The sequence below is a fragment of the Pelophylax lessonae genome (assembly GCF_965119305.1).
Source record: "Pelophylax lessonae genome assembly, chromosome: 4".
NCBI classification, from domain to species: Eukaryota; Metazoa; Chordata; class Amphibia; order Anura; family Ranidae; genus Pelophylax; species Pelophylax lessonae.
Window position 1 is genome coordinate 375,035,330 of NC_138771.1, and position 26,903 is coordinate 375,062,232.

At 45.5% G+C, this 26,903-nt stretch overlaps 1 protein-coding gene across 2 annotated transcripts in view; it reads left to right on the forward strand.

Moving 5' to 3' along the window:
- The window catches only part of WWC1 (WW and C2 domain containing 1), a 274,697-nt gene that overhangs the window by 159,499 nt on the left and 88,295 nt on the right, over positions 1–26,903 (forward strand). For both annotated transcript variants that reach the window (XM_082254253.1, XM_082254254.1), the window contains exons 6-7: positions 10,005–10,134; positions 21,447–21,584. In XM_082254253.1, coding sequence (XP_082110379.1) covers positions 10,005–10,134; positions 21,447–21,584 — 268 coding nt within the window. The remainder of the gene's footprint in view (positions 1–10,004; positions 10,135–21,446; positions 21,585–26,903) is intronic.

Here is a 26,903-nt window from a genome sequence, read left to right on the forward strand (position 1 = left end):
AGTTCGGGGAAGCTATGCTGAGAAATACAGACCTGGTGACAGTGAATGGCAGTCCAAGTGGGTGTTTGTCTCCGCATATCTAGAAAATTGTATATTGGATAAGTGTTTAGGTATGTACTGTAAGTAGAGCTAATTTGGATTCACTTTATGCTAGCACAAAATCAGGGCAGTACTGCATAAACATTAACATCAAACTCTTATGAATAATGCAAAGAAATTAGGACTGATATGTTTGATTTCATTCTTTTTTTACTGGAGCAATCACTCCTATACGTTCAACAATTCTATGAACAGTGTTGTTTCTTTTGGTGACGAGCTTTAAAAACAAAAGGAAATTAATCTGCAACATGCATATTTACAGTAGAAGTTTACATTTCAGTGAAGATCAAATAGAGAAAGAGGATTAAGAAAGCTTCTTTTTGATCTTGCTATGATTGACATGGCATGCTTAGTAGGGCTTTATTGCTCAGAGCAAGCCTTCTTCAATGTGTGCATAAAAGAACTCCTGAAGTAGTTACTAATACCTTTTGAACGATTTGTCATATAGTATTTCAGCATTATTTCCCAAGTACAGACAAAAAAGAACTATCTCTACTCTTTATTGTATCCTTGATAAACCTACTAAATGGCTATACTTATCTTACTGAAAAACCATTGTGGCTTTAGGAAGCCATGATGAATTCTTCCAATGAACTACCGTATAAAGGGTTTTAGAGCGAGTACAAAAATCTATTGTTTATTTTGCATACAACCATTTTATCATTAGCAGTAAATAGTGTTTTCACCTTTCAGTGTGTTCAGTTTTCTAGATCTATCAGCAAGGTATGCCATGCTGTATATCCTGGTGTCCCAAAACCTGACACCAATAATTCTCTGCAGTTTTTCTTAATAGAAAATGAACTGGTTTTGTTCTAGCCTTAGTAAGAGACATATGGATTTCATTGTTTAGTGATGTGATAGAAACTCCAATGTTTTCCTTTTTTCTATTTAAGTGGCTCTTCTGGCCTGCAAGCAAAGTTTATTAGTTCTGCCACTTTGTGCATTGATTATTGATGTCATGGCCCTGGTCCTGGCTTGGCATTATTGGAAATGCCCTCCCAGATTCTATGTAAGGGTAGGAGGAGACTGGGAAGGTCTCTTTGGCACATGAACACATTTACGTTGTGCATCTGTATTCCCATGTGTAGTGATCAGTGGCGGCCGGTGCATAGGGGGCGCCAGGGCGCCGCCCCCCCTGAAAAAAGGAAGAAAAAAAAGATAAAAAAAAAAAAAAAAGATTGCAAAACGAGCAATAAAGTTTGAAAAAAAAAAAAAATTGCGTTCGCCGCCGCCGCCGCCAGCCGATGTGGAGGGGATGGGGGGGTGGGGTTACCACCCAGAAGAGGCGCCGATTGGCTGCCTTCTGGGGGGCGTGGGGGGCGTAACCTGGGCGCAAGGCAGATTCCTTGGAAACCCCCACTTCGTGGATTCCTGGCTGTGATTGGTCCAGCCTCCAGCCTGGACCAATCACAGCATCCAGGACATCCAACGCTGACCCCGCTGACGTCACTCGCAGCAGTGGACCGGACCGCGGGCGATGGAGTCGGGTGGACACCGGACGGGAGTGACGGCGGCACCGGAGAGGAGACCAGACCACCGGAGGTCATCTGCTGGAAGAAGACATCACCACCGGTGAGTCCTCGTGGTCCTCCTGTCCTGTCAGTCCTCCATGACCATCCATCCAGCTTTTCCACCGCCATCCCCCTATGCTCTGCCTCATCCCATGAGTCATGGGATGAGGCAGAGCAGAGGGGGATGGCGGTGGAAAGGCTGGATGGATGGATGGTCATGGGATGAGGCAGAGCAGAGGGGGATGGCGGTGGAAAGGCTGGATGGATGGTCATCATGGGCCATGACCATCCATCCATCCATCCAGCCTTTCCACCGCCATCCCCCTCTGATCTGCCTCATCCCATGACCATCCCTCCCACCGCCATCCCTTTGCCTGATCCCATCTCTCCCACCACCATCCCTCTGCCTGATCCCATCTCTCCCACTGCCATACCTCTGCAGGGGGCCTGTATACTGGTCACTACATTGAAAGGGGGCATGTACGCTGGTCACTGCATTGAAAGGGGGCATGTACGCTGGTCACTACATTGAAAGGGGGCCTGTACGCTGGTCACTGCATTGAAAGGGGGCATGTACGCTGGTCACTGCATTGAAAGGGGGCATGTACGCTGGTCACTGTATTGAAGGGGGCATGTACGCTGGTCACTACATTGAAAGGGGGCATGTACGCTGGTCACTACATTGAAAGGGGGCCTGTATACTGGTCACTACATTGAAAGGGGGCATGTACGCTGGTCACTACATTGAAAGGGGGCATGTACGCTGGTCACTACATTGAAAGGGGTCATGTACGCTGGTCACTGCATTGAAAGGGGGCATGTACGCTGGTCACTGCATTGAAAGGGGGCATGTACGCTGGTCACTGTATTGAAGGGGGCATGTACGCTGGTCACTACATTGAAAGGGGGCATGTACGCTGGTCACTGCATTGAAAGGGGGCCTGTACGCTGGTCACTACATTGAAAGGGGGCATGTACGCTGGTCACTGTATTGAAAGGGGGCATGTACGCTGGTCACTACATTGAAAGGGGGCCTGTATACTGGTCACTACATTGAAAGGGGGCATGTACGCTGGTCACTACATTGAAAGGGGGCATGTACGCTGGTCACTGCATTGAAAGGGGGCATGTACGCTGGTCACTACATTGAAAGGGGGCATGTACGCTGGTCACTACATTGAAAGGGGGCATGTACGCTGGTCACTGCATTGAAAGGGGGCCTGTACGCTGGTCACTACATTGAAAGGGGGCATGTACGCTGGTCACTACATTGAAAGGGGGCATGTACGCTGGTCACTGCATTGAAAGGGGGCATGTACGCTGGTCACTGCATTGAAAGGGGGCATGTACGCTGGTCACTGCATTGAAAGGGGGCCTGTACGCTGGTCACTGCATTGAAAGGGGGCATGTACGCTGGTCACTACATTGAAAGGGGGCATGTACGCTGGTCACTGCATTGAAAGGGGGCATGTACGCTGGTCACTGCATTGAAAGGGGGCATGTACGCTGGTCACTGCATTGAAAGGGGGCATGTACGCTGGTCACTGCATTGAAAGGGGGCATGTACGCTGGTCACTGCATTGAAAGGGGGCATGTACGCTGGTCACTGCATTGAAAGGGGGCATGTACGCTGGTCACTGCATTGAAAGGGGGCATGTACGCTGGTCACTGCATTGAAAGGGGGCATGTACGCTGGCCACTGCATTGAAAGGGGGCATGTACGCTGGTCACTACATTGAAAGGGGGCATGTACTGTGTGGTCTGTGCTAGGGGGTCTGTACTGTGGGGTTTGTACAAGGGGCATGTACTGTGGGGTTTGTGCCACTCTGTCAGTGTATACCATAATAGGGCCCCTGCTCCCTATTATGGGATATACTAGTACTGATGGAGCCCTTAATATGTGATATATTGGGAGAATTGGTTCACGCAAGCAAAATACAGGGGACAAAATGGGTGGGGTCTATAAGGGGTGTGGCTTCTGAGAAACGGGAGGGGCCAAAATAGAAGGGCGGGGTCTTGCGCCCCCCCATCTTAAAACTTCACCAGCCGCCACTGGTAGTGATCAGCCACTTGTGTATTTGTAGAGCAAAAAAACGGAAGCTACCTGGTAATACAGCATCCCCCCACCAAGATTTGATATGAAGAATGTACAGAGGGATAAACACATATTCCTGACTATATAGTTGTATGAAGAATACTGAAAGTTTGCTTCACACTTTGAAGTTTGAAAATTTGATTTACTAAAGGCAAACAGGCCATTTACATTGCAAGGGAATTTCCATTAGGTTTAGTAATTGTGGTGAATATTCACTTTGCAAAGAATACCCAATAATGTGCAAAGACAATATTTAGGCTCCATGTACACGGGACGTTGTTAAAAGTCCCTTTGAATGCTGGAATTTTTAGGACGTTTGAAACGTCCGTTCGGTCGCGTTTGTACCCGCGTTTAGCGGCGTTTGCGGGCGTTTGCGTTTAGAAGCGTTCCTAGAGGTCAAAAAAATGATTCCCCTTTAAAATGGAAAAACGCGAACACTAAACGCAGGTCATCGCGTTCAGACGCGTTCGGACGCGTTTGTGCGTTTGAAACGCCGGGAAACACACGTTCGAACGCAAATAATTGCGTTCTAAAAACAGTCCCTGAACGCAACTGCCTGCAAATGACTGTAAACGACCTGGTGTACATGGACAGATAAGATAAAATGTAGATGGGTTCAGGGGCTTCTGAAAAAAACGCCCAACTGCTCCTAAACGGCCATTTCCAGCGTCCCGTGTACATGGAGCCTTAAAATAAATAAAAAATGGTTATTTTGCACATGATTTGATGATGGAATTCAGCATGGCAGGAAGCCAATGGATTCTACATTAGTATACAGAGTGGAAATAACATACAATGTAAATGTTTTCTGTGTTACAACTGGAATATAATAGAGTTTTTATTCTCACATTTACGCTGGAAGCTGTGCTCCATAGTAACAACACGAGTGGCGGCAAAGTACCCAAGTAGCTTGCAGAGGGTGTGAAAAGAGAGTTAAATCTACATGAATTAAATACTTGTATAAGCACAATTCAACAACTCAGCCAACCAACCCCCTTTTTAAAATAGCAAGTCACAGTCATTGACCATTTCCTTACAAGAAAAAAACTTGGATTCAGGGCAGTAGATTTTGCATTAATGGCAAATAGAAACATTGAATATAATATACGTCTTTTTATGTATTTCACTGTGCTCTGCAGGCATTGGTTTTATTGCCAGACATTTGTGGAATATGAACTGACTATACAAGGAAGGTGTATGAAAAGAGAAGTATGGCCAAAGCTTTTTGATCCTATGGATCAAAAGACTGCATCTGAAGCTCGCTGATGTCACAGCCATATGGCTGGGATCTGCCCAGAAGCCTAAACTGGAAGCTGGCTCAGCATCTCAGCGATCTTCTAAGAGCCCGAGCCAGCCCTTCCTGCCCCCTCCACAGCTCAGCGCTCCAGGGTGCTATACAGGGTGCTATACAGGTTTAAGTCAGTGAAACCCTAGAGCAGAAAATTGAGACAGAGTCTTTAAAGGTGCTGAGTGAGTGGGCTTCACCATGATGGGTATAGTTTAGAACTCTGTTTTTGCCTGCCGCAGGATTAGTAAATTTTAGTGGCAGGGTCGCTTTTAAAAAATGTTATGGCTGCCAGGGGTCCTCCTACTTGTTAGCAACTTGGGTTGTATGTGTGTTCACATCATGGATTGTGCCTCATCAAACTCATTGGCCTTGTATGCACTGGTTTAGGAAGCTTTGTGTACCTGCAAACATGTGGACCAGTGGCCATCTTGGTTATGTATTGAAGCCTTGTTACATGGCCATGCTTAAGGAGGCAGGTGCTGTTGGTTTGATGATGGTTGAAGGATCATGAGTGCCAATAAGGGGGCTGGATGCTGGCAGCCACAGGGGTCCCTCAATTACTGCACCTCATACTGCCTTTCTACCACATTGCCACTGCGTAATTGCTGTAACGGTTACTACATTTGCTTATTTATTGGCTGATAGGTAGTGGTAATAAATGGCATAACTGCATACCTACAAAACTGTGTACATGCATACCGGCATACTTGCAGAACTTCGTAAATGCATAACTGCGTACCTGCATTCCTACATAAATGTGCATTGCATAGCTGCATACTTTCATAACTGCATGCGTGCATAATTGCATACATACATAACTGCATATCTGCAAAGCTGCATAATTTGGTATTGGCAGCAAAGTTTCTACAATATTACCTGTAAAACATTTAAAGGCTTCCAGAAGGAGGAGTGGGGGAAGCCCAGTCTAGAGGGGTGCAAGTGTACCGTCATGAAGCCAAGAGGAATCTAGTCATAATCCATTGTGCTCTCATCTCCCGATGGACCAGAAGCATCAGGTGTATCTGAATCTGAAACACTGAGTTTCTCTGGCATTGTAACTACTCTTAGCACGTCAGCCTCAGCATATGTCACTAAGGATGACTTGGCTTTTGGCAGATCTGGAATTGTGCTCATTTTGGACACAGAAGTTGCTTGTACAGTTTCTGTCTGGTATGCTGCTATTTTGGGTTGCTTCTAGCAGAAACCTTACATCTGATATTTATATGGGGGAAATTTTTTTTAAAGGCGGGTAGTATGCCCACAGTGGATGCAGTGATATCCTGTCTCTGTCAACATCTAACTTCTATAGAATTTTAGGACCCAGCCAACAGAAGGGTGGAATTTATTCTGAAATATTTTTCCTTTGCTGGCTCTGCTATGCAACCCGCTGTGACAGCCATTGGTGTTTGCCAAAGCCTGAAAAAATAAAAAGATGAAACCAGCGCATGTAGAAGAATCTATTGATTCACCTCAGCCTGTGTGTTTTGCGGCTCTAGCTAAAATATTTTGCATTAAGCTCTGTTGTCAGGTCACAGATGTGCAGGGTTCTGTGGTTAAAAAGCTAGTATGCTGGTGCTGCCCTGTACAAAATGGTTAGCAGGCTTTCCTTTTCATTGTGAACGCCTGTTGGTGAGGATTGGACAAATATATCTAAGAGATCTCCAGGGAAAGAGCTCACATTTTTTTTTGCCACCTAAAATCCAGGCTGTCTTTATGGGACCCAGAGGCATCTAAATCCAGGGGGAAAACACTGTGTGAGAGGGCTGGCCACAGCTCCAGAAAAGGTCAGTCTCTGAGAAATCAGGTCCTGGAAGCTAAAATAGGAGAAGGTTCCCTCCGATAAGTCTTTTCTGTGAGCTCTCTGGGAATCATGCTGTTCAAGGCCATTCCATACCCTTAGTTTTACTCCAGGCCATTACAAAGGAATATCCTGTCATTAAACCGGAAGGTTTAGTGTCTGTATTGTGTCTATATGTCTCTAGCTCCCATTGAGTTACAGTCATTAGACTGGCTGATGGTTCCTCAGAGCCTGGAGAGGTGGAAGTATTTTCTTCCAGTAGTCTGGTGGATAATGTCTATTAATGCAAGTTTGTCGGGTTGGGAAGCCATTTTTGTATCTGCCTCAGTACAGGGATCTTGGGAAATGCATTTTGTCCACGAAGGTTTTGGAACTTTGTGCTGCTCGGTTTGCACTGGATCACTAGATGAACCAGCTGAGGGGACTTCTAGTAAGTTTTCAGTCCAACAATGCCACGACGGTGGCATATATCAATCACTGGTGTGGCGCTAGGAGTTAGGCTGCCCAAAAGGTGGTGAGTCAAAGTCGGAACATGATGTTCTGTTAGAATATGTCTGTTGGGTATATCTCAACTGGCAGGTGGTCTTTCTCAATCACCAGCTGTTGGTTCTAAGGGAAGGGTCACTTCTTGGCTAGTAAGGCCCAGGTGCTGAAAGTTTCTCCACCTCCTTTGCAGCCTTGAAATATTTTCATAAAACAACCCAGAGAAGGCATCCGGTTGATTGCTGGAGGTTAATGTATGCACTAACTCAAGACCTAAGCTAGAATAAGTATTTTGAGATCAGTGCCCCTAGGAAGGTGTTTGAGAACTTGGCCTGGGAAGGACATAAAAGAGTAATACACGGGGAGCTTTTTTTTTTAGCTCTTAATCTCCCCTTGAAGAAAAAAAAGACAGCTGGAAGCCCTTCACACCAAATCAACTTCCTTCCTTGATAAACACACGCAACAAAAGTTTAGATGTCTATACCACAAATTCTCTAAGCAGGGAAGTCCAGTTTGAGTGGAAGACAGTGCTGGACTGGTGCCATTTGAGGCTGCCTAGCGACAAGTTACTGTGTGATTGAATTTGCTACCAATGGGTTGTATCCCAAATGTAGGTGATAAGACTCTGTTGGGGTCTAGTGCTGCTACCTTTCTGATAACGACAATGAAAGCATTGCTGCGGGCAACACCTAGGTGATTGAAGAGGAGCACCCAATGTCCAAAAAAAGTCTCACTTGATGAATTTTATTTTTTATTTTAGCTTAAAGTTAACCAGTAAAGCCAATGTGTTTCGGGGGAATTGTCACCCCCTTCTTTAGGGCTAGTACATAGAGAGAAAGATGCATGGTAAAAACCCTTCGCCAATCCATAGAATTTGTACAAAGCAAAAATCTGTTACATAGTTACATAGTTACATAGTTAGTGAGGTTGAAAAAAGACACAAGTCCATCCAGTTCAACCCATGATGCGTGTGTGTTTGCTTTTAACCGTACATTGTGTACCCCTGTATGTTGTGGTCTTTAAGGTGTACATCTAATAGTTTTTTGAAACTATCTATGCTCCCCGCTGATACGACTGCTTGTGGAAGAGAATTCCACATCCTTACCGCTCTTACAGTGAAGAACCCCCTACGCACTTTAAGGTTAAACCGCCTTTCCTCAAGTTTTAGTGAGTGGCCACGTGTCTTATTGTATTCCCTTTCTCTGAATAGTTTGTTCCTTATGCTAGGGTCGCCAGTACAGTATTTGTACATTGATATCATATCCCCCCTCAATCGTCTCTTCTCCAGAGAGAATAGGTTCAGTGCTTGTAGTCTTTCCTCATAGCCGATGTCCTCCATTCCCCTAATTATTTTTGTTGCCCTCCTCTGGACTTTCTCCAGTTCCAGCACATCCTTCCTGCGGACCGGTGCCCAGAACTGGACAGCATACTCCAGATGTGGCCGGACCAGAGTCTTGTAGAGCGGGAGAATAATCTCTTTATTTCTGGAGTGAATCCCCCTTTTTATACATCCCAGTATTCTGTTGGCTTTGCTTGCGGCGGCTTGGCATTGCATGCCACTGCCAAGCCTGTTGTCTACCAGTACCCCCAAGTCCTTTTCCATCCTAGACTCACCCAGAGGTTCACCCCCTAGTGAATAGCTTGCTTTCTGGTTTCTGGCACCCAAGTGCATTACTTTACATTTTTCTACATTAAACCTCATCTGCCATGTGGTTGCCCACCCCGTTATTTTGTTCAGGTCTGCTTGCAAGATTTCCACATCCTGCATAGAAGATATTGGCATGCCTAATTTAGTATCATCTGCAAATACTGAGATTGTACTAGATATCCCCTCCTCTAGATCATTTATGAATAAATTAAACAGGATTGGTCCCAGGACAGAACCCTGGGGGACCCCACTTTCCACACCCGCCCCTGTTATTGCATCTAGTTTCAAGATAAATTGGAATTTTTATTTAGTCTCTTAAATCATATTGTGAATGATATATAAAATGAAAGCCTATCCATATTAAATCTTAACTACCTTCCACCCGCCGTATAGCAAAATGACGGCAGGTAAGATCCCTTATCGTATGACGCCCCAGGGTCACCATTCTCGTGTAGTCGTGTCCCTAGGACATAGCATGACCCCGATCTGAGTAAAGAGCCGATGACGCAGCTCTTTAACCAGGTGATCAGCTGTGTCCAATCACAGCTGATCACATGTAAACTAAAGTGTTGTTTTTTGGCTCTCCTCGTCTCACACTCGGTCAGTGTGAGTAGGCGAGGAGGGCCTATCAGCGGCATCTCTCCGCAGCAGAGAGTGTAAAGTTTATCCGGGCACTGATAATCCGTGCCCTGATTATCAATGTAGCCCCATCAGTGATGCCAGTCAGTGCTGCCTATCAGTGCCACCTATCAGTACGGCATATTAGTGCTACCTAATTAGTGCAGAAGAAAATTTACTTACCTAAAATTTTTCTGAAAGAAACAAAGAAACGTTTTTTTTTTTTTTTTGTCCAACATTTTTGATCTTTTATTTTTTTTTAGCAAAAAGTAAAAAACCCAGTGTTGCATGACTGTGCAATTGTCCTTCAAAGTGTGACACATGCTGAAAGCTGAAAATTGGCCTAGGCAGGAAGGGGGTGAAAGTGCCTAGTTTTGAAGCGGTTAAATGATGCATATTGTGAATGGATAAAGTAAATATTACTGCTTTAATGACACCTTCTTCCTTTCTCTTTACAAATATAGGATTGACCTGAAAATGTCGGGAAACCATGGTGGTTATAAACTTGATGAAGCTCAAGCTATTCTGAATGAAATGAAAGCCATCAAAAAAGCGATCAGTTCAGGAGAAAGAGAGAAACGGGAGCTAATACAGGTAACATATGGATGAGAATTGCTTAGTTGCATTCTGCAGAAAACACAATTCAGTATCAAAATGACACATTTCATTTAAAAAAGTGTTGTCATTTTAGCATGGGCTTTGTTCTTGCTCACATCATATTTCGATTTACTCTTTACTAAGCTAGGGAGGTTGGCTAACAGGCATTGATGGCCATAGCTTTTTTATCTCTGTTGTCATTATGAAGCGAGTCAGGTGAACACGAGCATGTTTATTTTACTGGATGATCACCTTTGAACACAGTGGTCCAGTTTGAGGTTGTTAATGATATTTCTATACCCACTTATGGGTATATGTAAAAAGTATTTGCCCAGTAGGCTTGAGAGAAAGGCTTGCGCCCATGAAAATCTTTATTAAATCTACATTTTTAATATTAGCTCCATTTTGGGCACCAGTACACCAAAAGGATGTTGTGGAACTGGAAGAAGTGTAGAGAAAGGCAACTAAATGAATAACTGATGCATCACCATTGAGGAAAGATTAGCAGAGTAGATGGTCGACCAGTAAACTTGGTAGAAAGTTCTTCACTTAGCAGTCATCACAAAGTTAGGTGGCACACTTTGCACCGTGAGGAACAGCCATTTGATTTACTCACTGTAAATTTCTTTTCATATTTAGATTACAGGCAGGTCCCCGGGTTACAAACAAGATAGGGTCTGTAGGTTTGTTCTTAAGTCAAATTTGTAAGTTGGAACAGGTACATTTTTTTAGTTTAAGCTCCAGCCAAAAGAATACTTAGGTTTTTTGGATAGCATAGGGAAGAGTTAACACCCCTGTACCATTAGTTTTTCTGTCTGTGCCCTTGTTCAGATTTCACCTCACTTTCTGTCCCTATGACAACTGGATTTTGAAAATATTGGGCTGTTGTGGAAACAAGGATTGGTGATAAAGCTTCAATGGAGACGCCTATTTCCCATGAGAACTCTTACAGGCGTGAATTTCCCTTCCTAGGGGTAGATTTCCTCTCACTTCCTGTTGTTTCCCTGCATTCTTAAAGCGGAGTTCCACCCATTTTTAATAGGTTGGATTACATAGATCTATGTAATCCCCTTTAAAACGGCTTTTACCAATGGAAACTTTTTTTTTTGCTAGTAAATACCTTAATTTCTGCTTTATTCCTCCTCTCCTCACTTCCGGGTTCGATGACGTCATTCGGCGATTCGCATTGTGTGCTGGGATGTATTCCATTCCAGAAATCTTGCAGGAGCTGAGCTGTACTGAGCCGTGCCTGCCCCGCCTCCTCCCCGCCTCCTCTCAGTGAGTTGTATTGTATGCAATGTATTCAGGCCGTTCTCTGCCCTGCCTTCGCCCCGCCTCCTCTCATTGAGTTGTATTGTATGCATTGTATTCAGGCCGTTCTCTGCCCGCCTCCTCTGTGAGCTCAGTAAGGATATCATGATTTCAGTCCGCGCTCACTGAGAGGAGGCGGGGCAGAGAACGGCCTGAATACATTGCATACAATACAACTCAATGAGAGGAGGCGGGGCGGGGCAGAGAACGGCCTGAATACATTGCATACAATACAACTCAATGAGAGGAGGCAGGGCGGAGGCGGGGCAGAGAACGGCCTGAATACATTGCATACAATACAACTCAATGAGAGGAGGCGGGGCGGAGGCGGGGCAGAGAACGGCCTGAATACAATGCATACAATACAACTCACTGAGAGGAGGCGGGGCGGAGGCGGGGCAGGCACGGCTCAGTACAGTTCAGCTCCTGCGTGATTTCTGGAATGGAATACATCCCAGCACACACTGCGAATCGCCGAATGACGTCATCGCCGATCGAACCCGGAAGTGAGGAGAGGAGGAATAAAACAGAAATTAAGGTATTTACTAGCAAAAACAAAAAAAAAGTTTCCATTGATAAAAGCCGTTTTAAAGGGGATTACATATATCTAAAGTTACGAAAATGGGTGGAACTCCACTTTAAGTAGGAGTCGTTTGTAAGTCAGATATTTGTAACCTAGGGACCGCCTGGGGGGGTTGTGGGGCAGATCATTGGTGTTATAAGCCCTGTCTCTAGTAGAGTGGCAAGAAAAGGAGGGCAAAAGATTCAACAAGCCACAGGCAAAGTCATTGGTCTCAAGACCAGAACAGAAGGGCAGGGTATAATCTAAAATGGGATTTTGAAAATGTATTAATTCTACCAGGAAGCCAGTGAGCTCCTAAATTTCTGTTGTCATCTGAAAACTATGTGATTACATGTGAGTGACCACGATTAGCTGTGGGAGCCAGCAACCCCCCATTTCTGTGAGTCTGCCTCCCACAGCCTCTGCTGGGCCCCTTGCATTTAATTGGCATTGGGTGCATTCACAGGTTTGAAATCATCCCTGATGAAAAGGTTGGGTGATGCAATTTTTTAGCTTCCCTGATGACTTTACAGCCACCAACCTGCACATGAAATGTAAAAGCAAAGCTTTTAATTCCATTACATGTGGTACATCTCATTAGCAGAGTTAAGTCTTATGCTCTCAGTCACTGCTATTCAGACCAGTTAAAATTCTGAATATTATGCAGAAGTCTCAGCCTCACCTGTCCAGAACTACTGCTGCTTCTGTTGTCTCAAGATTGGATGGGACCTGGCCCGCTGGACTTCCTCTACTATAATTGGAAGCCTTGATGACATTATTGCTGTTGTTGATTAATCACATGCAAAATAATTTTTGGAGGTTTCATCTTCACGTTATGAGTAATTATCCACACCACACATAATATAACACTATCATCACTTTCCTTACTGTGATAATGGCACTTACCACCATTATGTCACATTCTACTACTTGAGAATGGAGAAAAAAGGTGCGCGAACCAATATAAATAAGTGTAAAAGCAGAACTGTGATAAATATACCGTAATTATCGGCGTATAACACGCACTTTTTCCCCCTGAAAATAGGGGGCAAATCGGAGCTACCGTTATTTTTCTTCAAAGTTTTTATTTTAATTAAGTTTTTTTCCAGAAAAATCCCTCTTAAAATAAGGTGCGTGTTATACGCAGGTGCGTGTTATACGCCGATAAATACGGTAAATGGAAAAGAATATGTAACATATGAAATAAGTTACAAAAGTGCGCTAATATGAAAACAAGAGAACAATAACAAAATATCCATATGTGTAAAATCAAATGAATCAACAATTTGAAATAAAGTCTTTTTTCATCCAGAGAAAAGTGTTCCCAAGGTGATATGTGCAGGAAAACCAACTGATGAATGATGGGTGATATGGAATAAGTGAATTAACCTCTTAGCAAAAGGCAATCCATAAATGTGACTTTAAACAAAAATACAATCTTGTGGTGACACCCAGTGATGTGAATGGACTCTTACCACGAATGAGAGAGAATGGAGCATATACTGTGGTACCAGGGAATCCAATTGATCAGCCAGATATGATGGAATCTCAAGTGGGATGGATGGATCGTCAGCTTCCCGGTTAGGGGGGTCTGGAGGCTTCCAGGGATAGGGATGCCAACAAGGAGACCGCAATAAAAAGAGGAAGGGACGAATAGTGCATTACCCACAAGTTTTAGTGATAAAATAAGGTAAAACACAAGATCCAAAAAGGTAGACAGCGAATACTCAATATGGTCACGGTCGCCTGCAGTGCGATCCGGGACATGCAGCAACACGGCTGGCTCCCCCGACGCGTTTCTACTGATAACTCCGCTTCAGCTCCAATCCCAGAAGCCGACTTATCAGTAGAAACGCGTCGGAGGAGCCAGCCGTGCTGCTGCATGTCCCGTGACCGTGACCATATTGAGTATTCGCTGTCTACCTTTCTGGATCTTGTAAGTGTTTTACCTTATTTTCTCTATCGCTCATTGACAGACGTAGTCTTCTTGATTCTCAAGAGCTGGGTTATGTTGTCTCCGCAGGAGTAGGACTAGGCAGAAAGACAAAACGTTCTGGCTCCACCTTAGGGGCAGTCCCTGAGGGTATATCCTCCCTCTCTCTGCTACAGGGAATCAGTTTTTTTCTGTCTAGTCAGGAGTAAGGACCTAAGCTCCTTGCTGGGATCTTTTTGGTCCTGGCAAGATTTTTTCTTTAGAAGAAATATTTTTTAGGTAGTTTTTTCTCCAGTGTTTTTCCTGTGAGATCTTCAAGCAAAAAACGCCGGACTGGGCGACACTAGTGGTCACCCCAGCCGGCCTACGAGCGCGCGCAGACCATTGCATTGCGCTTGGTCGGCCGCGACACATTCAAGTAAGTATGCGGGGCCGGGCGACGGGCTGGATGTTGAGATCCAGTGGTCACCCCGGTTTCTGCCTACGAGCGCGTGCAGACCAGAGCTCCGCGCTGGGTCGGCCGCGACGGAGTCCCACTGGAGGGACTGACCTTGCGAGTTAAAAGTCTCGCTTGGACGCCAGGAACCTGAGAGTCGAGGCGTCCGGAGTGGTCCACAAACCCCCACCCCGGTGGAGAGGGTATTGTGAAGAGAGGGTGCCTGTCGGTTCGGTATGGTGAGTAAACGTTCCCTTTTTTCTTTCCTCGTTATGAGGCAGTATGAATTATGGGCCCCTCCATACATGGTCAGTATATATCTGACACTAAAAGTCCCCCTTGTAAATACAGTATGTGTTTGTGGGAAGTGGACTTGGTTTGAGAGCTAACACTCTACCCAGCCTGTAGCATTACAGCAGACATAGGAGGTATAATCCTACCTTATTTGTAGTGTATCTCCTGTAGATCTATCAATCGCCACTCAGCAGAGATGCAGGTGGATGTGCTGGGAAAAACGTTTTCGGCGGTCCGCCGCCATTTTGCCGTAGACCAGGTGCATGCATGTCCTCAGGTCACGCCGGCCGCCATGTTTTTGGAGTCTAATGTCTCCTATATGGGGGCGGCCATGTTTCATGAGCCCAGCTACCTCGTGGAGAGCTGGGAACGCCGGAAGGCGTACACAGGGGCGGAGCCACGTCCTTCTACCCGGGAAAAAGCAACAGCTCCTTCCAGTCTGTAAAGACAGACGCTGACTGCAGTTGGTTGGAAACTTCACTGCATCGGTTGGTGAGCCTTGGGGGTCCCTCTCTCTCTCTGTGGGATCGAGAAGCAGGTACTCTGAGGGGCGCTATTGCGCTAGGGGGAGACACATAAAAAAAAAAATTTAAAAAAAAAAAAAAAAAAAAATTTAAAAAAAAAAAAAAAAAAAAGTTTTTTTGTGTTTTCTGGCAAAGGTGTCCTGAATTATCATGGACCCTGCCACTCATGTATCTCCTCCGGATCCCCTCGAGGGGTCTGCGGGATCCTCCAGCACCCCACTGACGATTAAATCATTGTCCGCTATTATGGAAGCTTGTGTCCCGGGTGGAAGTGGCTTGTCAGGGACAGGGCGCAAGTAAGCGACCCCCGCCTAACCCCTTATTATCTGAAACCTCGGATTCAGACTCTGAGCCTATTTCTGCAGTTGCAGGTACTTCATCTGGTATTGGTGTCTCGTGTACTGTCTTTTCAGACAGTGAGGAGGATGTTTCGGCATCAGCCATAGCCAGAGAGGAAGCGTTGGTAAACGCACTCATGGTATCTGTTCAAGAGACCTTAAGATTACAGGGTATTCCGTCAGAAATAGCTGAAACTGAAATCCCTTTTGGGACTAAAAACGCATCTAGTGGCGAAGGTTTTTCCATTGCCCAAATGTTTTGGCAATCCAATCAAAGAAGAATGGAGTCTGCCAAAACGCATTTCTACTATTTCTAAACGCATTAACAGGCGTTATCCGTTTGAGGAAACCCTCATTAAGAAATGGACAGAACCACCTGTGGTGGATTCACCAATTGCTAGATTGAATAAAGCCACGGTTATTCCTCTAGAAGACGCTCCGTCTTTTAAAGATCCAGTGGATCGCAAGATAGAAGCTATGTCTCGCACCATGTTTACCTTGATTGGATCAGCTTTCAGACCAATAATTGCTATTGATCTGGTTTCGCAGGCTGTAACTGTATGGACCAAGTGGTTACGCCGGGACCTAGAAGAGGTCCCTCAGGCGGTATCAGATTTGTTGGAACAGATGATACAGGGGTTACAGTTTGTGTGTGATGCGGCGTTAGACGCCACTTCATTATTGGCGCGAGCATCTGTCTCAGCGGTGGTTCTCAAGCGTACACTGTGGCTAAAAGGTTGGTTAGCCGACCAAGGTTCCAAAAAAGCATTGGCTAATTTCCCCTTTTTTAGGAGAGCGTTTATTTGGAGCCAACTTAGATGAGATCATTAAGGATCTCACGGGTGGAAGGAGCACCTTTTTTTCCGCAAAATTTTAAAGGTAAAGGAACTCTTCAAAGACAAGGGCCTTCTTTTTCTGCTCACAAGAGGTTTTTTTCGTCCCGCGGGTGAAAAAATTAAGTCCTCCAAAGCTCCTGCAGGAGGCGTCAGGGGTCGTTGGTCGGGCAAGCAAAAGCCCGCCCCCTCTAGACCTGAAGATAAACTGTCCAAAGCCTGAAGGTGCGCCCCCCACCCATAACTGGGGTGGGGGGACGTCCTCGCCGGTTCCCGGATCCATGGCTTTCCAGAATCCCGGACAGATGGGTTTGCGAAGTCATAAGGTCAGGGTACAAGATCGAGTTTCGATCTCTCCCACCGGCGCGATTCTCCCCTTCCAATAGCCGACTATCCCCGGATCGTTTAGACGATCTGTGGAGAGCAGTCACAGATTTACTACAACAAGGAGTGGTAGTCCACGTTCCTTGGACAGAACGCTTTCAGGGGTTTTTATTCAAACCTATTTACAATACCCAGGAAAGAGGGCAAAGTGCGTCCAATTCTGGACTTAAGGGCACTCAATTCTTTTGTCTACATAAGAAGATTCAGAATGGAGTCCATTCGCACAGTAGCAGCCTTTCTGCATCCAGGGGATGTCCTAGCGTCCATAGACATCTAGGACGCATATCTTCACATTCCCATTTTCGCAGGACATCAGCGGTTTCTACGTTTTTCCGTAGAAGAGAACCACTATCAGTTTGTGGCGTTACCTTTCGGTCTCGCCACGGCTCCGCGGGTCTTCACGAAGGTGTTGGCCCCAATGTTGGCACTTCTGCGCCAAAGAGGCATATCGATTCTAGGTTACCTAGACGATCTTCTGCTTCATGCAGAGTCTCCTCAGACCTTGCTACAAAACATAGAAATTACTATGATTTCTTTACAGGAATTCGGGTGGCTGGTGAACCAGCAAAAGTCATTTCTGGTTCCCACCCAGGGGCTCGAATATCTGGGTCTAATTCTAGACACAGTCAGGACAAGAGTTTTTTCTTCCGGTAGGGAAACTCCGAAAGATTCAATCAGCAGTCCACCAACAGCTGGTCTTCCCTTCGGACTTGCATGAGGGGTCTGGGGTTGATGGTGGCTTCCTTCGAAGCAGTCCCATTTGCCCAGTCCCATACCCGAATTCTTCAGCAAGAGATTCCTCTCAGATGGAATCGGAATCCGGAATCCCTGGACAATCAGATCCGATTGAGCAAACAGACCAGAGAGTCTCTGGTCTGGTGGCTTCGGTCTCCGATGCTCAGCCAGGGAAAGTCATTTCTGCCAATATATTGGACGACAGTGACCACGGATGCCAGTCTATCCGGATGGGGAGGAATTCTCGGTCAGTTATCTGTCCAGGGACTTTGGTCCCCGGAAGAATCCAGGTTACCGATATATGTATTGGAACTGAGAGCGATCAGACTTTGTCTGATTCACTGGACCGAGCAGCTCCAGGGCAGCCCGGTTCGGATCCAGTCGGACAACGCCACGGCCGTGGCTTATGTCAATCACCAGGGGGGCACCAAGAGTGTCCGAGCGGCCAAAGAAGTGGCTTGCATTCTTCGCTGGGCGGAACGATTTGTTCCAGCAATCTCTGCGGTGTTCATTCCGGGGGTGGAGAATTGGCAGGCAGATTATCTCAGCCGTCAGACTCTGGATCAGGGGGAATGGTCCCTCCATCCAGACGTTTTCCACCAGTTGTGCCTACGATGGGGCACCCCGGATATGGATCTGTTGGCATCTCGATTCAACAGGAAAGTTCAGAGATTCGTGGCTCGCTCCCGCGATCCTCTAGCAGAAACCGCAGACGCACTGATCGCCCCGTGGGGGCAATACCAGCTATGTATGCCTTCCCTCCTCTTGGGTTACTGCCAAGACTTCTTCGCAAGATAGAGGAGGAAGGAATTCCAGTAATCCTGGCAGCTCCGGACTGGCCTCGTCGAGCTTGTTACGCCGACTTGGTCAGACTGATGGCGGACGTCCCGTGGAGACTTCCTCTCAGGGAGGATCTACTGTCTCAGGGACCGATCTTCCATCCTGCTTTACGATCGCTGGTTTTAAACGGCCTGGTTATTGAGACCCAGGTGCTGAAGGACAAGGGATTGTCAGCTTCAGTTATTCCTACTCTAGTTAAAACAAGGAAAGCGACTTCCAGAAAGATTATCATCGTACATGGAAGTCTTATATTGTGTGATGTGAATCCCTTGGGTTCCATCTACATCTTTATTCGGTAGTCCGAATATTGGCTTTCTGCAACAGGGAGTTGAGCAAAAGCTGGCCTTGAGTGTTATCAAGGGTCTGGTTTCAGCATTTGCTATCTTCTTTCAGAAGCTTTTGTCTACTCATTCCTTGGTGCGGAATTTCATCCAGGGGGTGCGACACCTGGCTCTGCCAGTGCACGCGCCGTTACCATCCTGGGATCTTAATTTGGTGCTGTCGGTTCTTCAGACACCTCCCTTTGAAAATATCAGGGAGATTCCCTTGCCAACTTTATCCCAGAAGGTGGTCTTCTTGGTGGCTATCACTTCTGCACGCAGGGCGTCAGAACTGGCTGCATTATACTGTTGTTCCCCAGATCTGGTGGTTCATAGGGATAAGGTTGTTCTTCATCCGAATCCATCCTTCCTTCTAAGGTGGTTTCAAAGTTTCATTGAATAAGGACAGTGTATTGTCCTTCCTATGTCCTTAGCCCAATCATCCTCGAGAATTTGCATGGCATTCCTTGGATGTAGTTCGGGCGATCAGGATATACTTGAATACTACGGATTCAATTTGTAAGACGGATTCACTGTTTGTGATCACGGATGGCCCTAAGAAGGGGTTGCCTGTTCTGCTGCGACCATCTTTAGATGGATCAGACAGACGGTGGTATAGGCTTATTTTATCTAAGGGTCGGGATCCCCCGTTCCCTGTTAAGGCGCATTCTACTCGGGCGCTTAGAGTTTCCTGGACCTTCCGCCATCAGGCGTCAGTGGTTCAGGTTTTCAAGGCGACTGTTTAGTAGTCGGTTCATACCTTTACAATATTGTATAAGGTTTATGTGATGGCATCGTCAGATGCCTCTTCTGGCTGCAAGATTCCTGCAGGCCACTGTTTGAGGAGACTGTTGGTCTACCTCGAGGATTTGTGGGGTAGGTCTGATCTGTTTACTCGATGAGTCCTTTGATACTTCTGGTTGGCTCCGGTTGGGCCTTCTAGATTGGATTTTGATTCTGTCAATCCCACCCCTCATTTTGTGGCACTGCTTCTGGATGTCCCAGCTCTTGAGAATCAAGAAGACTACGTCTGTCAATGAGCGATAGAGAAAAATGGATTTTTGTAAGATCTTACCGTAAAATCCTTTTCTCTTAAGCTCATTGACAGACGTAGTACCCGCCCCTCTATCATTGAGTTGGGTTGGGTTAAATTCTCTGTACTGCTTTAAAACAGAACTGATTCCCTGTAGCAGAGAGAGGGAGGATATACCCTCAGGGACTGCCCCTAAGGTGGAGCCAGAACGTTTTGTCTTTCTGCCTAGACCTACTCATGTGGAGACAACATAACCCAGCTCTTGAGAATCAAGAAGACTACGTCTGTCAATGAGCTTAAGAGAAAAGGATTTTACGGTAAGATCTTACAAAAATCCATTTTTATCAATAAAACTCGTGGGTAATGCACTATTAGTTCCTTCCTCTTTTTATTGCGGTCTCCTTGTTGGCATCCCTATCCCTGGAAGCCTCCAGACCCCCCTAACCGGGAAGCTGACGATCCATCCATCCCACATGAGATTCCATCATATCTGGCTGATCAATTGGATTTACCTGGTACCACAGTATATGCTCCATTCTCTCTCAATCGTTGTAAGAGTCCATTCACATCACTGGGTGTCACCACAAGATTGTATTTTAAAGTCACGTTTTAGGCCAATTTGTATTCTGCTACATATTTTTGGTAAAAAAAAATCATGCGTATTTTGATTGGTTTGCGCAAAAGTTATCGCGTCTACTAACTACGGGAAAGGTTTTATGTCATTTTTATGTTTTTTTTTTTTGTGTTTTTTTTTATTACTAATGGCGGCGATCTGCGATTTTTAGCGGTACTGCGACACTGCGGAGGACAGAGTGAGGGCAGGAGCGCCCACTAGCAGCAGGCGCGCGACCAACGTAGGGCTACGTCGGTTCACGCAGGAGGGGCTGCCTGCCGCAGTATATCTGCGGCGGGCGGTCCGGAAGAAGTTAAAGCAATGACAGGCTGACCGCAAGCACAGCTATCCTTGACTCCTCCTCACAGTTGTTCCCACAGCCAGCAATTACCAGCGGTTAGGGGCAGATGACTGTGGCTGACACAGACAGACTGCATGTGATTAAGCCTCATTCTTAAAGTATATGTAAATCCTTATTATTCAGTTTAAAATAGAAACAAAAGGCAAAGGGGGGGGGGGGGGGGACGTCGGGTCAAGTCTGATCACTGATTATTGGAGTAGAGTAGGCTGCGTTCCCAGCACAGCAAGAGAACTTACCACGGTGTGTTCTGCTTAGTGGGGTCAGTTTTTAATAGGAAATCAGAGGGACCGGCATGAACACCAGGGATTTCACACAAAGGAAGCAATGCAAAGAGGACAGGATACTTTTTTATACAAGTACAGCAGACACGTATGAGGAATATGAAATGTTGGGTTTACATATTCTTTAAACCGGAGAAAAATCAAAGCCCTATATGCAGCCTGGTTAAGAAATGCAGAGTCTTCTCCAAGCACAAAGGAATGGATTTGAAGACATTATACCATTAACTGCACCCTGATCCTTAAGCTATCACAGCCCCTAATTATATAGCGCCTATAAAAATGATTCTGTAAAATCTCAGCACATAAGTGAAACTTTTGCACTTATTGATTCTCTTCATCAGTAATCATAGTTTTTTTTTATGCTTTTGTGGATATAATAAATTAATTTAATTTGAACATTAATTGAACATTTACTGAATTATGGAAAAATAATATGCCAGTAACACATACTGGTATGAAGCTACTTAAAAGTATGTTTTATAGTTAGGATATTTTTTTTTTTTATTTACAGAGTCTTGCCAAGTTGAAAAATGGCTTTGTCATTACCAAAGGCTCTCAGTCAGACCTCTGGACTAGTGAGACTTCTTTGAATAGCTCATGTCTATCTTTGCACAGAAATGTTAGTTCCCAGACTGATATTTCAGGAAATGTAAGTATATACTATGATAATTGTATGTAGTAATATATGTATAAGCCAAGCATGTATGCAGAGTTGAAACAGAGAAGGGTGACTGAGGATAGTTGCGTTTGTTCTAGAAAAGAAGAGGCTGACAGTGAATCTATCACCATAATTTAAATACATGTACAGTGCCTTGAAATTTTCCCTTGACATTTTCCACATTTTGTCATGTTATAACTAAAAACATTAATGTATTTTATTGGGATTTTATGTGATAGACCAACATAAAGTGGCACATAATTGTGAAGTGGAAGGAAAATGATAAATGGTTTTCAAAATTTTGTATAAGTAAATATTTCTCCCTCCTCCTCCATCCTCCCCCATCCTCCCTCCTCCATCCTCCCCCATCCTCCCTCCTCCTCCATCCTCCTCCCTCCTCTTCCCTCCTCCCTCCTCCTCCATCCTCTTCCATCCTCCTCCATTTAGGAAAGTTCTTTCATTTCATTATACTGCTTGTAGCACAATCTGTGAATGGTGAAGAGTCTGATCAGTCACAAGATACTCTCCCACTTTCACAGATCGAGTTACAAGCTGTGTAATCAATAAAATAACTTTTTCAGTGGAGAAGGAAGGAAGGAGGGAGTGTCCCCATCTAAGAATCTGTACTGTTCTTCTGCCTTAAAGTCCCGTACACATGGGCCGAATATCGGACAAAAAAAAAGAAAACATTCGACCCGTGTGTATGCCATTTGGCCGGCTTCTGTTGGACAAGTATGCTGAAAAACCCGCAGCTGACCAGCTCATGGTCAGCGCTCTCAGCCAATGGCAGAGAGCACCGATCAGTGTTCTTCAGAAGTTTAGTACAGTGGCTGACCATTTTTTTTGTTTTATTTTTTTTTTCAACCTCCTGGGTTGAAGGAAAAAAAAACTCGCGCGTACCAGGCTTAAGACCTGAAGCTGTTTACCATTGCAATGCTGGAAGTTCAGAGACAGGAGGGGGACAGGCAGGATCCAGCTGCCTGAACAATGTGAGACATCCTTAATTACAGGTAGATAATGTAACCTAGCTGTAGGGATTTTTATTTTTAGCTAAGCTTCAGCTTTATGGAGATCCCAATGTATAGATGTAATGTTGGTAAATTAAATAACAGCTGAGAAATCTCGTCATAGTTACATAGTTACATAGTTACATAGTTAGTGAGGCTGAAAAAAGACACAAGTCCATCCAGTTCAACCTATGTGTGTGTGTTTGCTTCTAACCGTACATTGTATACCCCTGTATGTTGTGGTCTTTAAGGTGTCCATCCAATAGTTTTTTGAAACTATCAATGCTCCCCGCTGATACGACTGCTTGCGGAAGAGAATTCCACATCCTTACCGCTCTTACAGTGAAGAACCCCTTTCGCACTTTAAGGTTAAACCGCCTTTCCTCTAGTTTTAGTGAGTGGCCACGTGTCTTATTGTATTCCCTTACTCTAAATAGTTTGTTCCTTATGCTAGGGTCGCCAGTACAGTATTTGTACATTGATATCATATCCCCCCTCAAGCGTCTCTTCTCCAGAGAGAATAGGTTCAGTGCTTGTAGTTTTTCCTCATAGCCGATGTCCTCCATTCCCCTAATTATTTTTGTTGCCCTTCTCTGGACTTTCTCCAGTTCCAGCACATCCTTCCTGAGGACCGGTGCCCAGAACTGGACAGCATACTCCAGATGTGGCCGGACCAGAGTCTTGTAGAGTGGAAGAATAATCTCTTTATTTCTGGAGTGAATCCCCTTTTTTATACAACCCAGTATTCTGTTGGCTTTGCTTGCAGCGGCTTGGCATTGCATGCCACTTCCAAGCCTGTTGTCTACCAGTACCCCCAGGTCCCTTTCCATCCTAGACTCACCCAGAGGTTCCCCCCCTAGTGAGTAGCTTGCTTTCTGGTTTCTGGCCCCCAAGTGCATTACTTTACATTTTTCTACATTAAATCTCATCTGCCATGTAGTTGCCCACCCCGTTATTTTGTTCAGGTCTGCTTGCAAGATTTCCACATCCTGCATAGAAGATATTGGCATGCCTAATTTAGTATCATCTGCAAATACTGAGATTGTACTAGATATCCCCTCCTCTAGATCATTTATGAATAAATTAAACAGGATTGGTCCCAGGACAGAACCCTGGGGGACCCCACTTTCCACACCCGCCCAATCCGAGTACTCCCCATTAATCACCACCCTCTGTACTCTCCCCTGGAGCCAGTTCTCTATCCAGGTACTCACCTTATGGTCCATACCTACCTTCCTTAGTTTGTACAGTAAGCGTTTGTGGGGAACGGTGTCAAAGGCCTTTGCAAAGTCCAGATACACCACATCCACAGGCTTACCTTTATCTAAGTGGCAGCTCACTTCATCGTAGAAGGTTAATAGATTGGTTTGGCATGAACGATTTTTCATGAATCCATGCTGATTACTACTTATAATACCGTTTTCATTACTAAAGTCTTGTATGTGGTCCCTTATCATCCCCTCCAAAATTTTGCAGACTACTGATGTGAGGCTGACCGGCCTATAGTTACCCGGGATATATCTCGGCCCCTTTTTAAATATTGGTACCACGTTGGCTTTTTTCCAATCAGCTGGCACCATACCTGTCTGTAAACTATCCTTAAAGATCAAGAATAATGGTCTGGCAATCACCTGACTGAGCTCATTTAGAACCCTTGGGTGCAAGCCATCCGGTCCCGGGGATTTATTTATGTTAAGTTTCTCTAGTTTAGCTCTAAGTCTATCCTCTGTTAGCCATGGCGGCACTTCCTGAGGTGTATTATTTAGTTCGGCCTTACAAGCGGGGTTCGTGTAGCCCCCCGATTCCTTTGTGAAGACTGAAGAAAAGAAATTATTTAACACTTCCGCCTTTTCTCTGTCCTCAGTGGCCATTTTTCCTTTATCATCTTTTATGGGACCAATGTGTTCTGGCCTCGCTTTCTTACTGTTTATATACTTAAAGAATTTCTTGGGGTTCTTTTTACTCTCCTCCGCTATATGTCTCTCGTGTTCTATTTTAGCCGCCCTGATTTCATCTTTACATTTCTTATTACACTCTTTGTAATGCTTAAATGCTGCCAATGACCCCTCAGTCTTGTATTTTTTGAAGGCCTTTTCTTTAGCTCTAATATACATTTTTATGTTGGAGTTTAGCCACCCAGGGTTTAGTTTTGCTCTTTTAAATTTATTTCCCTGTGGAATGCACTGGCCCACCCCCTTGTTAAGTATGCTCTTGAAGCACTCCCATTTTTCCTCCGTGTTCTTTGTTCCCAGGGTTCTATCCCATTTGATATTTTCTAGCAGCGAGCGCAGTTTAGGGAAATTGGCTCTTTTGAAATTCAGTGTCCTTATATTACCCTTGTGTTTCCTATTACTGTAATTAATACTGAAACCAATTGACCTATGGTCACTGTTCCCTAAGTTGTCCCGTATTTCTATATCCGTGAGCAGGTCTGTATTGTTGGTAATCAGTAGGTCAAGTACCGCATTGTTTCTTGTCGGTGCATTCACCATCTGACCCATGAAATTGTCCTGCAAAACATTTAGGAACTGCCGAGCCTTGGCTGAATGCGCGGTTCCTTCTGCCCAGTCTATATCAGGATAATTAAAGTCCCCCATTATAATGACATTTCCCATCCTTGCTGCCAATCCTATCTGTAACATGAGGTCCACCTCACCCTCCTCCCTCTGGTTTGGGGGCCTATAGCATACGCCCAATATTACCTTCCCCACCGTGCCTTTCCTTTGAAGCTCTACCCATAGGGATTCTGCCTCGTCCATAGCTCCATTATTAATATCATCCCTCATATTTACCTGTATACTGTTCTTAATATACAAACATACCCCTCCCCCTTTTTTACCCTCTCTATCTCTGCGATAAAGGGAATACCCTTGAATGGTCGCCATCCAGTCATGAGAGCTGTCAAACCAAGTCTCAGTTATCCCCACAAAATCGAAGTCCTCCTCAAACATCAGCAGCTCCAGCTCTCCCATCTTGTTGGCCAGGCTTCTGGCATTGGTATATAAGCCTCGTAATTTTGATGTTTTTAGGCTGCTCTCTTGATTTTTCCCCGTACCCACCCTGGGTAAAGGGGCTCCGAACACCCTACCGCTAATGCCCCCATTTCTGCCCTCTGAAACTTGCTTTCCACTGGCTAATTCTACATCTGTACCCTCCCCCCCATTCCCTAGTTTAAAAGCCCCTCTAACTTTTTGGCCATCCTCTCACCCAGTACGGCTGCACCCACCCCATTTAGGTGCAATCCGTACCAAAGGGCCGGTGACCGACTGAGAAGTCGGCCCAGTTCTCCAGGAACCCGAAACCCTCCTTACTACACCAGCTCCTCAGCCACTCGTTAACTTCCCTAATCTCCCGCTGCCTCTCTGGTGTGGCTCGAGGTACCGGTAGTATTTCGGAAAATACTACCTTGGAGGTCCTAGTCCTCAACTTAGCGCCTAAGTCCCTGAAATCGTTTAGGACTCTCCGTCTTCCTCTGCCTATGTCATTGGTACCCACGTGTACCATGACAGCTGGGTCTTCCCCAGCCCCACCCAATAATCTGTTCACCCGATCCGCGATGTGCCGAACCCGAGCGCCCGGCAAACAACAGACTGTTCGGCACACACGGTCTTTGTCACAGATTACACTATCTGTCCTTCTAATAATTGAGTCCCCTACCACCAGCACCTGTCTTTCCTTTCCCTTTCTCCCGGCCTCACTGGAGGAGTTCTTCCCCTGGCAGCTAGGGGCGTCGCTCTGCTCCAGCAATGCTGGTCCCTGACTGGTTTCCCCAACATCACACAACGGGGCGTATCTATTGGGGTGCTCCAGCCCAGGATCAGCCTCCTTGACTTGTCCCCTTCTACCCCTCCTAACTGTCACCCCTCTACTCTGCTCTGATGCCTGCACCTCCGATACTCCGCCCACCTCTGTGCAGGCCCCTGTCTGCACCTGATTGGTACAATCCTGGCTCTCCTCCGGTATGGACATTCGTCTCAGTGTTGCCAGCTGCTTCCCTAGATTCAGGACCTGAGCTTCCAGGGAAGCAACGTGCTCACATTTTGCGCATTTGTATTCGCCCTCGATCGTATGACCGAGGAACGCATACATATCACAAGATGTACACCGAGTCACATCCCCACACCCGCCGGGCATTGTACCTACTATCTAATCTAATGGGGATTCAGCGATTTAAGTCTATCCTATGTGGCTATTTCCTGGCTTCCTAACGCTACCTTCTCACCCTCTGGTATTCCGCTCCACTCACTTGACACCGGTCAGTCACCCAACACTCACAACGCTGAGTCGCACAGCCCGGTCAGAC